Genomic DNA, 13,043 nt, shown 5'->3' with positions numbered 1-13,043 from the left:
CATACCAGCAGAAAGGACTTCTCCTCAGCTACAAGAAGGTATAAGTAAATGGGGGGGGGGGGGGGTCACAAAGTGGGCACAGAGTCGCTTTAACCTACCCAGCATAGAATTAAATAAAGTTGTCTCTACATTCTCACAGGGGAATTAAAATTTGCTGCGACATACGCAGTGTGAAATCGCTGCAGGCGCGCACACTTAAACAGTATTTTCTCCTGAAAGTTTAATTCAGTATTTAAATACTTGCTTGGTATCCGAACAAGGTGCAGGTCCTGTCAGCATCTGAGTATTGTCATGGGCCACTTGCCTGAGCCTTCCTCTTCCTTGTGTTCTGACTTCTGTCCCCATCCCCCTGAAGTGTGAGCGACTGGTCATCCTGACACTGTGGATTGTTGGTGGCAGTGCTCATACAATTGCGTCCAGTCCAGCTGGCACGCTTGGACCAGAAGCAACATTTGAAGGTTTCATTACTGTACAATATGGGATTGTGATGGGCAGTACTGTATTCCTAAGCGTTCATACATCCTTTATAGAGCGGAGGTGGGTGTGCTGAATAAAGGATGAGGGAGGCGTTGGTGCACTTTAAGGACATGGGTGTACACTACCGTATTAAGAATTGGTGGTGATGCAGGGGGCTGCACTATAAGGACAGGAATCAGTGTTTTATTACATACAATAGTTGCCGAGTGGTGAACGTGGAAACCAATTTAACACATTTACATTATTTCTAGAGATGAGCGAACCTGGAGCATGCTCGAGTCGATCCGAACGTGAACTTTCGGCATTTGATTAGCGGTGGCTGCTGAAGTTGGATAAAGCCCTAAGGCTATGTGGAAATCATGGATATAGTCATTGGCTGTATCCATGTTTTCCAGACAACCTTAGAGCTTTATCCAACTTCAGCAGCCCCCGCTAATCAAATACCGAACGTTCGGGTTTGGATCGACTCGAACCCGGTTCGCTCATCTCTAATTATTTCCTATGGCAAAACACTACTCGGTTCTCCTAGAATGGATTGTATTTGTGAACAGAGGTAACATTTTATTAGTAAATCTGAGTCAGTGTGTGTATAGTCATCCTCGTGGAGAACTGGTTCACATTCAAGAACTGCAGATTATATGAACTATTTAAAGGGTTTATCCAGGAATAGAAACAACATCTTCTTTGTTGCAAAAACAGCACCACAGCCCCTCAGGTTTTGTGTTGTAATAAAATTCAGCTCCATTCACTTTTGATAGAACTGAGCAGCAGAACCCACACCGAAACGGAGGATAGGAGAGATGCTGGTACTGGAGGAAAGAGGCCATGCTTTTTTTAAGCCTGGATATTCCCTTTGACAGTAATCAAAGTAGCAGACAGACCCCTTTTTGACTGCTTTCACATAGCATTTTTAGAAAAATAAAAATAATTAAAAGACTGCACCAAAAAATCCAGTGGCCTTTTAAGCCAAAGTCAAAAATGGATGATGCAGAGAGGAGAGGTATTCCTTTTGGATCCACTTACAACTTTGGCTCAAAACAACTATATAAAAAGTTGCCACGCTCATGCAGTGCTCTTCCAAAAGAAAACAAAAACCTGTGTGTGAATCTCACTACCCAAGGTGTGGGCCACTTTACAGTAAAATTACTCAGTGTAGAGTATTAGTAAGTGTACTCACTGCACTTCCTGACAGCAGCTCCCTGTGTACCTCATAGAGCTAATATCAGACTCCCCTCCTCCAGGCTGGGCTGCCTGCGGTGAGTCTGTCCATAAGATGGCAGACATGGAGGAGCATGTGACCATGCCCCACCACAGTGTCCTCCATAGGCATATACAGGCTCAGTGTTGGACACTTGGGGCGGTGCATGGTCACATGCTCCTCCATGTGAGCCATCTTATGGACAGAATCACCACAGAGCAGGACAGGGGGAGGAGGGGAGTCTGATTTTAGCTCTGAGGTACCCCGGGAGCTGCTGTCAGTGAGTACACTTACCAATACTGTACACTAAGTAACTTCACTATAAAGTGGCCAACCCCTTTAATAATAAAGTATTCTGAAAAGCTTATTAATGCTCTAGACATATCTTTATACAAAGCACAATAAAATAATAGCTCTGAATGTTTTATTCTCATTTATTTTCATACATTGTGGAAATCACTTTGAATGATATACGACATTTCCTTGTTTGTGGCACGCTCCACATTACAGTTTTGTGTTGTTTTTTTTTTTTGTTTTTTTTTTCCAGGCATAGTAAATTTAGTATAAAGTTCGGCTAATATGTTAGACGATGAACCAACATTATAACACTCAACTATATAGCAAAGGTACAAACGGTTGTAATATAAATGAATGTTCATTTACAAAAAGGAGGAAAATCACCCTACTGAGCAGGTTATAAAAAATCGGTCACTTCTATAAATACAACGGAATACACTGTGCTAAAGAATTACATTACAAGCTTGGACCGCTTACATCATCGACATGGCACAAGATGCGGCGACAAAGTGGACAGCACATCAACAATGACTACATGTCTTCAAATCTAGATATGTAAAATATAGAGAGAAGCCTTAGATCTGGCAGACGGAGACAGAAGCTTGCTGACAGTTGTAAAGCTTTACCCATCAGACAGAAGCTTGTCAGGAGCAGCTGCTGCCGAGAACTGATGGATAGTGTTTTTATTGTGACTGCTAGAACACTATATCGCAAGCAGTCACAAGCTCTATGGAGTAGGGGCAGAAACATACAAACATTCAAAACACAAAATATAAAAAGACAACTAAAAAGCTATTTCACAGGTCGCTAAGCATCATCAAATCACAATTTCATTTAAGAAGGAAAAAAAAAAAAAAATCGTGATGTTGACTATATAAGGTTTTCCTTCTCAGTAAAAGTCATTAGCAGCATAATGAATTAAAGGGATAATCCAGACTTAGAAAAACATGACCACTTTTCTCCAGAGACATCACCACTCATGTACTCTTTTTTTTTTTCTTTTTTTTTTTTGGGGGGGGGGGGGGGGGGGGGGCGATTTTGCAGTTCAGTTCCATTGAAGTGATTGGAGCGGAAATGCAATACTACACACAACCTGGGACAGGGGTGGCGCTGTGTTTTAAAAAGTAGCTGTTTTTTTTCCCCAATTCTGGAAAATGCCTTCAACAATATATATAAAACCTGTTTGATCTATGGCCTGTGAATAAAAACCTTGTGCTGCTCAGAATTTTTTTTAAAATTATTTTAGCTTTACTCAAAGGGAAAAAATAAAAATAAAAAAGGCTAAAAAAAAAATTAATATTACAAGAGTAATATTACAATCATTCCTCTTTAATATGGAACTATTTTATCGGGTCCCTTTTCATTGGCGAATCATCGTAGCATTCGTCGGTTATATCGTTTAGAATCTTCATTTTTAGATAATTCTCTCTATACTTAATATAAATGTTAAGTAGTGTTTAATGGAAAATAATGGCGTATTACGGATATGGTAAAGTTAATATAATACTGCTTTTATTTTCTTACTGCCAACAATTGAAAAAAAAAATAAAAAAAAAAATTAGTCAACAATAAAAACTTTAACACAAGAACTTCCTATCCCACAAGGGCAGCCTAGTTATTTACATCTACATATCCTAGTGGAAAAACCTGGCTGTGTTTAAATAGAAAAAAAAAATACAAATTAAAAAACCCCACAAAATATATTACGGTGTTTAAAATAATCAAAGATATATGGGTTAAGAGAAGAAAAACAATGAAATCTAAACAGACATAGTTAAGTTAACTACCTTATTTAGGGTATAGACTGAACACTCTATCAGTAGTATTCCATTATAACAAAAAAATCAACCTCATATGGAGGGTATTTAAACCTACTTGAATAAACACTTAGCCATGCCCATGGGTTTGGCTTCATAGAAAAACACCTGATATTCTCCCACAGGTAGCACACTTCAAAGAGTACCTGTAACTAAAAAAAACTTTGACATGTCATGAGGCATGTCAAAAGTTATTGATCGCAGTGGGTCTCACTGCTGAGACCCCCTGTGATTGGAAGATATAGCCAAAAGAGAGCGTGGTGTCCGTGTCATCCACTCCCCAGATGCTTCTCCTAATTCTGACAGTGCAAGTCTATGAGGCTACATTGTCGGAATTAGCGAGCTGCTGAGAAGGGGATGCCACGCTCTCTCACCAACTTTATATACTGATTGCAGCGGGTCAGAGCAGTGAGACTCACTGCGATCAATAACTTTTGACATGCCTGGTTACACGTCAAATTTTTTTATTTTTTTTTTATGACATGAATCTACTTCAGTTGACTATATGGATCAGTGATATCGGGTCACCGATATTATGAGTTTAGGAGGTACTTATTTGTGTAGGTTCACAAAATGGCTGACTGCACACAAAATGACCACCTCTGCAGGTGGAACGTACATATAAAATGACATAATCTTTGCGACAATACACTGCTATTGTCAAGTGAACAGTAACCACACTTTAGCTGAAATATAAAGTGGTACAGAACAACAAAACGAAAACTTGGGATTGTTAAAACTACCAAAAAAGTATAAAATCAATTATGTATGGAGTATGGAAGAATCCGGTTTTCTTTCTTATAACATATGCTTTGTATACCTGGGACTTTGATCATTAAAAGAAAAATCAGATTAAGGTTGATATAAGGCGGCAAAACAATGCAGGAGCGACTGTGACCCGTGATCAACGATATCACTCATTTCTTGCTACTCCGGAATAGAAACAGTTGGTAGAGGGGCCATGATGTCACTTCTCCAGGGTCTTTCATATTTGAACTGGCTCAAGTTCTCGCTCATCTAGTAAATTTATTAGCATTGAAAAGCTGTCTTTTACGCCTTCCATGTTGTCCAATGACGTCGGCTGAAGTATCCACCTTTTTCCTCGCGCAAGTGGTTCAAGTTCAAAATACTTTTTGATCTGGAAAAAAAAAAAAAAAATTAACAGATCAGATTTTGAATTTTTGAAGTGAAGGAGACAAGCATCTCCAATAACAATAATTTACCATGGAATGATGGACCACATGTCATCTAGCAGGACTATTAGCTTTAACATAACTGATATCTATTACACACTCAAATTCAATATAGCTTTAAGGTTTTTCCAGCAATACAAACACTTTGAGAAAAAAAGGGGGTTACTCATTAGCTAAAATCCTTAAAGCGAATTTACCAGCAGTGGGAGGAAACCCCTGCCCCTCTATGATGTGGCTCCATTGATTCTAATGGAGCCGCATTATAGAGGGGCAGGGGCTTCCTCTCACTGGGGGCGGGCCAGCCTGCCTCTAGTGCTTCATCCTCAGCCAGTGCCCGGGAATAGATTGGTGCCGTACGTGGGAACTGGGCCGCAGTTCAAAAAAAGGACCACCGCACCAGCGCCGTTCTATCCATGTGAAAATCTGATGGTACATTGGCTTTAAGTGGCTGCTCAATGGAGGCAGTTCACTGTCTGTTATCTCTCCCGTCTGCCCCCACCCTCCCCATACACAGGAACATTCAGCATAGCTAAGCAATCCTGTCTTCTCTATGGGGAGGGAAGAGAACTCTGGCTGTGGCTTATCTCTCCCAGTACAAAGGGGCAGTGGATTTTTCTACACGGTCGACCCCTATCCCCACCAACATCTTCTGTTAAGTGTATGGAACTCTCCTGACCATCCACAAATACCGAAGGCTCACCATGTCGCAAGTGGCCGACAAAAGTATAAGGCGTATGAAGATCTTAAGGCTAGTGAAAGCCTTTATGTGCATGCCCTCTACATAGAGACAGAAGCAGGAATCAGTGATCCACAGGGACCAGGGCACTGGTGGGATTAGCTGAGCCTTATCACTTCAAACATATTTGTATAGCCCTTTGAGGTCACCCATACACATTAGATAATTATTGTGTTCTGATGAAAATACTGAATGGGTATAGGTCTACCAGATCCATAACAAATTATCTATCGGTTTTAGTTGCTCTTTACTATTCCAAAAAGAATGATTGGAAAAAAAAGATGGAGATAGGGAGGAAAAGGAGAGATACAGAGTGAGAGGAGACATGGAGAAATACACATACAAAAAAAATAAAAATATCGCGAAAAAGATGTCTGTACTTTCCAGCAATGACTTGTAACAAGGGAATGCACCCAAGGCAATGGAGAAGAACAGCAGAGGACGACATGACAACTGACATCAATATAACAGACAGAACATCTAGACCGGCGGAAGCTGGATAGAGGACTGCTAAGAAAAGTTTCGTGTGAGTTTAAATTATTGTATATTTTTATCCACAGGAAAGTGTCTCTCTTACATTCTTCCATATGTGAAACATGCCCTCATGACATCTTTGCTGTTGGGAGGTTTCGTGCCTATGTCAAGCAGTGCTAAATTTTAAGTGTCAAAACACTTGACAAATCAAAACTTCTATAACAAAAAAACACACAACCCCAAACCCCAATGTTTACATTTTGCAATGACCAATTTTTTTTTGTTTTCATTTCTTTTTTTTTTTTTAAATAATTGCAAAATGTAAACATTGGGGTTTGGGGTTGTTTTTCTTAATCACAGCATACAAAATGTCAAATGTTATAATCTTGGCGGCTGCAAATATAACAGATGCACAAATGCATTGAAACAGCAGGAGTAAAAAAATTATATATAGTATTATAAGATGGCTTAGGTGAGGAAAGGTCAACTTGATGGGTCCCATATTATAAGATTTAAAGGGGTTAGCCAACATTAGGAATTTTTTAAATCTATAATTCTGCCCTTCTGGGGAATATAAAAAACATGTTATGTTACCTCTCCGCCCTCCCTTGGTGTCCCCTGTTGTGAAATTTCCCTGTGCCCCCCCTGCTGACTGCAGCTGCTGCCATGGCAGTAACAGCCTGCTCAGCCAATCGCTTGCCTTGTAGCTGTTCCATCTCAGTCAGTGATTGGCTGAGCGGGCTATCACTCCTGAAACTAGTTTGTCTTGGAAGTGGCAGCAGCTGCAGTCAGTGGGGACACCGGAAAAGCCGCAACAGGACAGGGAAGTGTGGAGAGATAAACATAACATGTTTATTATGTTCTCCAGCAGGCCAGTATTATATAAAAAAGTTCCTCATGCTGGCTAAGCCCTTTAATGAAATACCATGTAAGCTACCGTTTCATAACAAGTGAATCTACTCTTAAAGGGGTAGTTCACCAAAAATGTATTTCTTTACAAATTTCTGGCACCAGTTGATTTGAATCTACTTCTATTTAAAAACCTCAAGTCTTCCAGTACTTATCAGCTGCTGTATATCCTGATGGAAGTGGTATTCTTTCCAGTCTGGAGAGCAGGAGTCACTTATCTGTCAATATTATGAGTTTAGGAGGTACTTATTTGTGTAGGTTCACAAAATGGCTGACTTCACACAAAATGACCACCTCTGCAGGTGGAACGAACATATGAAATGACAATCTTTTCGACAACACCCTGCTATTGTCAAGTGAACAGTAACCACACTTTAGCTGAAATATAAAGTGGTACAGAACAACAACACGAAAACTTGGGGATTGTTAAAACTACCACAAAAGTATAAAATCAATTATGTATGGAGTATGGAAGAATCCGGTTTTCTTTCTTACAACATAATGCTTTGTATACCTGGGACTTTGATCATTAAAAGCGGCTGCAGTCCGCTTCCTGCAGGACATTCAGCAGCTGGATGGAGGACTTGAGATTTTTTAATAGCAATAAATTACCAATCTTTGGCACTAGTTTATTTGAGAGATTTTTTTTGTTGGTCAACAACCCCTTTAAGGCATAAGAACAACTGCTTGGCGATTAGAGATGAACAAACTTTGAGCATGCCGGCTTTCGTCTGAACCCGAGCGTGCGGCGTTTGATCAGCGGTGGCTGCTAAAGTTGAATGCAGCCCTAGGTCCGCCTGGAAAACATAGATACAGCCATAGGCCATAGACTATATACATGTTTTCCAGGCAGCCTTAATTCAACTTTAGCAGCCAATGCTATTCTAGTGCCGCCTGCTCAGAGTTCGCTCCACTCTATTGGCGATTACTGTGCTCATATCAGACAGGAATGGGATGTAAGTAAATACAATCATTACATACCAACAAAGTACTGTTGCCTGAACAGAGTTTAGTTAGCACATTCTTTTGTGTAAGGGTATTTTCTTAAGGAATATTAGTTTTCCACACTCCTACCAAAATAGCCACAAGTATGCAAAAAAATATTCCCCGACTTTCATGTGTAATCTAGATTTCATTGGCTGGGGTGGGCTGAAAAAGCAAAAACAAGACATTTATTTAGTTATCAACTTAAAGGAAAATTAGAATCTTAACTAGAGCTATATTTAACGCCAATGTAAACCTTTACTTAAGAAAATATACATACACAAATAACGGGCAGCATAACGCAGCGCTGACATGCAACCTGAAGGAATGGATTGTCATGCTAACAGACTAGAACATTACCAGAGGGAGACGTGGCTGTTTTGGATGGGGATTGCTCTTATAAGAGAAATAATATTTAGGATAGTAGTCACGGATCCCCCTTCCCGCACTCTTAGAATTCAGATAGGATATGTTAATTTTCCTTATATAGTCATAATATATTCCACCGTTCTGTACACCTAAACCAGTCCTTATCCATTATGGGGCCCCCAATGTGTTATACGGCTGATCCTTTCTTTTGGTCTAGACCTAAAATCATAGACCACCGACCAAGTATCGCTACGTGTAACAACGATGCACGGCCAATGATTGAACAAACAGGTTACACATTACCCCTCTACCTTCCCGATGTTCTCTTGCTGACAGGCCGTATAGCCAATCACTGGCCATAGCGGTCCTGAGCTGTCAGCTCAGACAGGCCGCTCTGAAGCTGCAGCCGAGAGACCGGGAAGCAAGCAGAGGGCAGAAGACTGGGAGGGTGGACAAGTAATGTATTAAGTGTTTGGGTAAGGGCTTCACGGCAGCCCTTGCTAAACAATTATTTGGCTGTGTATTAGGCCCAGTAAATGAGCGACAATCTGGCAGATTGGCACTCGTTTACAATATTGATCGGGCCTTCATTGGCCCGTGTAATAGAACCCTAAGGTGTACTCAAGATAATTTATTTTTTATATATCTAACCATGCTTAGTTATAAAGAAAAAAAAATCCTACACTTACTTTCCCTGCTCCCCCACTGCCCACTGGGAAACATTCCTTGAGCCGCTGTTGGTACAAGGACCTTGTTACTCATGAGTGTTTGAGGCGGGACAAAGCTGTTACCATTGATTGGATGAGCGGGGAGGTCTTTGTGCAGACAACAACAGTATTATTTTGCAGTGGGGACTGACATAGTGACAGTGGTGAAGGAAGTAAAGCAAAGAAGAGATATATATATATATATACATACATACACACACACACGAGGGGGAAATCTTTACGAGTCATGATTTATGTTTCGCTTTTCCTTTGTAGTTTATATATAAAGTTTTAAAAATGTAAAGGTAAATGTAAAATAAGTAAATGTAAAATAAGTAAATGTAAAATCTAGTGCAGGCAGGGGGGTGGGGAAACATCATACATCATAAAGAAACTATACTTACCTGTTCCTGTGCCTTCGCAGCAATGCATCACCACTCTTAGACACCTGCCAGCCTCCTGCATCTGTGGCTCCTGCAACATTACAACCCAGCTCAGGAATGTCTGCTCAGCTAGACAGTGACTGGGGTGGAACACCACTACAGTCACTGACTGGTTGAGTGGGCCCTTCTCGCCAGGTTGTGACAGCACCAGAAAGCGAAACAGAAGCCCAGAGGCTGAGAGCGAGCTTGTGACATGTTCCTGCGGGGGCATACAGTTGGGTAAGTATAGATTCTTTATTATGGTTCTTCCCCAGATTTTTCATTTTGGCCAGACTTCTTTAAATACCTTGCACTAATATCGACTTCCATTTTCTCTGGTTATATAGACCCTTTTCATCCTGCACTACATTAAAAGTTCTGCAGGTTTCCTTACCCACTGCTTTTTTTTTTTTTTTTTAGAACAGGAACTTGTATAGAGCTTGCGATAATGAAATTCTCAGTAATAATCAAATAATTGTGAATGCAGCTTAGGAGTATAATACAGACATCTGAACTCAGGACCAGTACGAGACATGCAATGTAATGTATCTGCTATGACCATTACATTTTTATGTAGATTTTGGATGTTTAGTATTGCTCTAAAGTCAACACGATCATTTGGAACTACAAGAATCTCCAGTGTTTTACTCTTTTAGTATATAATATCTGTTTCTGGGAAATTTGGGTGATACCAATATAAACTTACAGCTCCCATAAGAGTTTTCATTCAGCCTGTCAGGAGTTCTGAAAGATGTTCCATTTGGTTATGCAGCTGTGTGACTTGACAGATTTGATGTTCAGAAGTCCAGGAAAAGTAGATGACAATCCCTATAGGAGTTGTAATGTCACTTAGCTTTCACCGTAACAGCTCTAACTAGAGATCAGATGAACAGAAATTTTTAAGTTTTTAAATTACAAGTCAAAATATAGTACTAAAAATAAAAAAGAGGACTTTCCGGGAAAGACAGTTGCATGGTCATATAATAGAAAAATTCCAGATGCAGAAGGGATGAGACTGTTGAAGCAGCAAAGTCGAGTTGGATACGCGGTGTGATGGGGTTGGCAATGCCACTTCACAGGTTTTATTACCTAAAGTTCAAACTTAGTCTTATTTTGTCCATATTGTGCAGGCAGTTTTAGCATATAACACACGTTAGAAAATAAATAAGAAGGTCTCCTCATCTACGTATATATACACCCAATAACATATGGTATTTAAATGTCCAGGCTTTCTTGCCTCTCAAACTGCACTAGTTGGAGAGTCAACCTAGGCCCCAAATGAGTCCAGTAGCTTCACCTAAGCTTATCGAGGAGACTACCCAAAATTTGTGCTGAAAAGAGGGAAAAGTGGGACCATTTTACCGTTGCATAAAAAACAGACCCAGAGAAATAACACTTATTCATGACTTCAGGTCCTATAAGACGAAGCGATTTTTAACGATCGCAAATTAGATTGTTTATCATTAACCTGAAATCGTTCACCAATTACAGCGAACAAATGTGGAATTACAGACATGGAGAGAAAGGAGCGCTGCACTTCAGGGTTTGGTCCTGTGACATTGGAGTTGCATGGCCATTCTATGGCCTCCCTTCCCTGCGTGCGCTCGCTTTGCGGGGTTGGCGGTCACTGACCGACACAGTGTGGAGTTAATGTAGGGACTCATGTGAACCAGGGGACCTGCACGTGGTACATGAGGCAACATGGTTTGATTAAATTATATACCAACATCCTGGCGTTGGTTTTTTAAATGTAGCTGAGAGGCATTAGTATCAGCCATAGGTGGGATGTGCAGCAGCTCCTTTCTCTTTTTGTCTGCATTTTGCTTTTCTCCCTTTTCTGAGTGCTAGCACTCCCCTTGTAAGACCCATGTGACCCCAATTAGCAGGAAGCACCTGTGCACACATGGCAAGTACCTCCTATTCTTCCCATTCTACCCGCAGGAGTTCTGGTGAGTAGTAAGACCGTGTTCACACTTATGTTGCTTGGTGGCTGCTTTCTCTGCCGGTGGTGCCTGCTGGGTTTTGGGGGGGCTCTTGGGAATTGGTCCTGTGACATTGGGGTTGCAGGGCCATTCTATGGCCTCCCTTGCCTTCTTGCGCGCTTTGTGGGGTTCGGGGTCACTGACCGACACAGTGTTGAGTTAGTGTAGGGACTCACTGTGAACCAGGGGACCTGCACGTGGTACACAAGGCAATATGGTTTGATAATTATATACCAACATCCTGGCGTTGGTTTTTAAATGTAGCCGAGAGGCATTAATATCAGCCATAGGTGTGATGTGCAGCAGCTCCTTTCTCTTTTTGTCCGCAAATGTGGAATTACAGCAAAGGATTAGCGAACGATTAACAACGATTTTAGGCCCAGCTCTAAATCAACGATTGACGAAACACAAATGATTTTACAATCGTTGCCTGCAATTGCACAGGACGATTATAGTTTAAATTCGAATGCTATAACGATTTTATGCATGATAATCTTCCCGTACAATAGGGCCCTTAGTCAACTAAGTTCTTTGAGCAACCACAAGTTTCCTTGATTTAAAGGTTCCAATGTGCGTCATGGGCTCTTCAAAACCTTAGAAGGTGTCCTATGGTATCTAGTTGTCAGCTTAAGCAGGACCTAAATTCTAAAAGAAAGAATGAATGGCTGACCAGCTCACCCCACCTTATTCCACTGCCCAGTTGGGTTGTCTGTTGCAGTGTTGGCTCCTGTAGGCCTTTAGGCAAAGAACAAGGTTTTCAGAGACAATGTGTTCTTATTATAGACAGCAGCAACTTTCACAGCTATTTGTACTATAGTAGCTCTTCCGGGGGATGGGATCAGGCAGTCTAGCCTTCGTTCCCCATTGCATGAATGGGAAATGTATACCAGTAATTTTGTTTCTGGTTTTCGGATTATCCTTCCTTGGACCACTTTTGGTAGGTACTAAGCACTGCTGACCAGAAACATTTGCTATTTGGAGAATGCTCTGTGCCAATTGTCTGACCATCACAATTTGGCCCATTGCACCAATTCTTATGCATAGCCATTTTTCCTGCTTCCAACGCAAACTTTTGAAAAGCTGATGTTGCAGCGAGATAATCATAGTTATTAACATCACCTATAGATGTTAACACATCTACCATATTACCCACCCTTAATCACAAGGAAAAAGAATAATAAACAATAGGACTTAGAGTATCAAATATTGTCAAATTTGGCATGGAGACTAAGCCCTATATATTACGCCTTCAGTGGTTAGGATGACAGGGCGATTATTGCAGTGTCGAATATAATATTTTAAGCATGATTAAGACAAGCACTTTCATTTCATTGCTCAATAAATCTCATAAAAATGACAGCTATACAATCATGTTAGCAAAACAAGTTTAATAGCAGGCACTTCACAAATAATTCTGCTGGTGTTAAGCTGACAAATATGGCAGCAAAAAGTCCCCAGAGCTCTTGTGCAATGCTCCA

At 40.7% G+C, this 13,043-nt stretch overlaps 1 protein-coding gene across 1 annotated transcript in view; it reads right to left on the bottom strand.

Annotated features, from left to right (window-relative positions):
• Nucleotides 1–2,980: 2,980 nt before the first annotated feature.
• The window catches only part of ARL15 (ARF like GTPase 15), a 199,925-nt gene continuing 189,862 nt past the window's right edge, over nt 2,981–13,043 (bottom strand). The window contains exon 5 of the mRNA XM_069964724.1: nt 2,981–4,927. Within this exon, the coding sequence (XP_069820825.1) occupies nt 4,775–4,927 (153 nt within the window). The 3' untranslated portion in view covers nt 2,981–4,774. The remainder of the gene's footprint in view (nt 4,928–13,043) is intronic.

Source organism: Dendropsophus ebraccatus, chromosome 3 (genome assembly GCF_027789765.1).
Source record: "Dendropsophus ebraccatus isolate aDenEbr1 chromosome 3, aDenEbr1.pat, whole genome shotgun sequence".
In the NCBI taxonomy this organism is placed as follows: Eukaryota; Metazoa; Chordata; class Amphibia; order Anura; family Hylidae; genus Dendropsophus; species Dendropsophus ebraccatus.
Note: the sequence above shows the minus strand (reverse complement) of the source record. Positions and strands in the feature narration are given on the sequence as shown.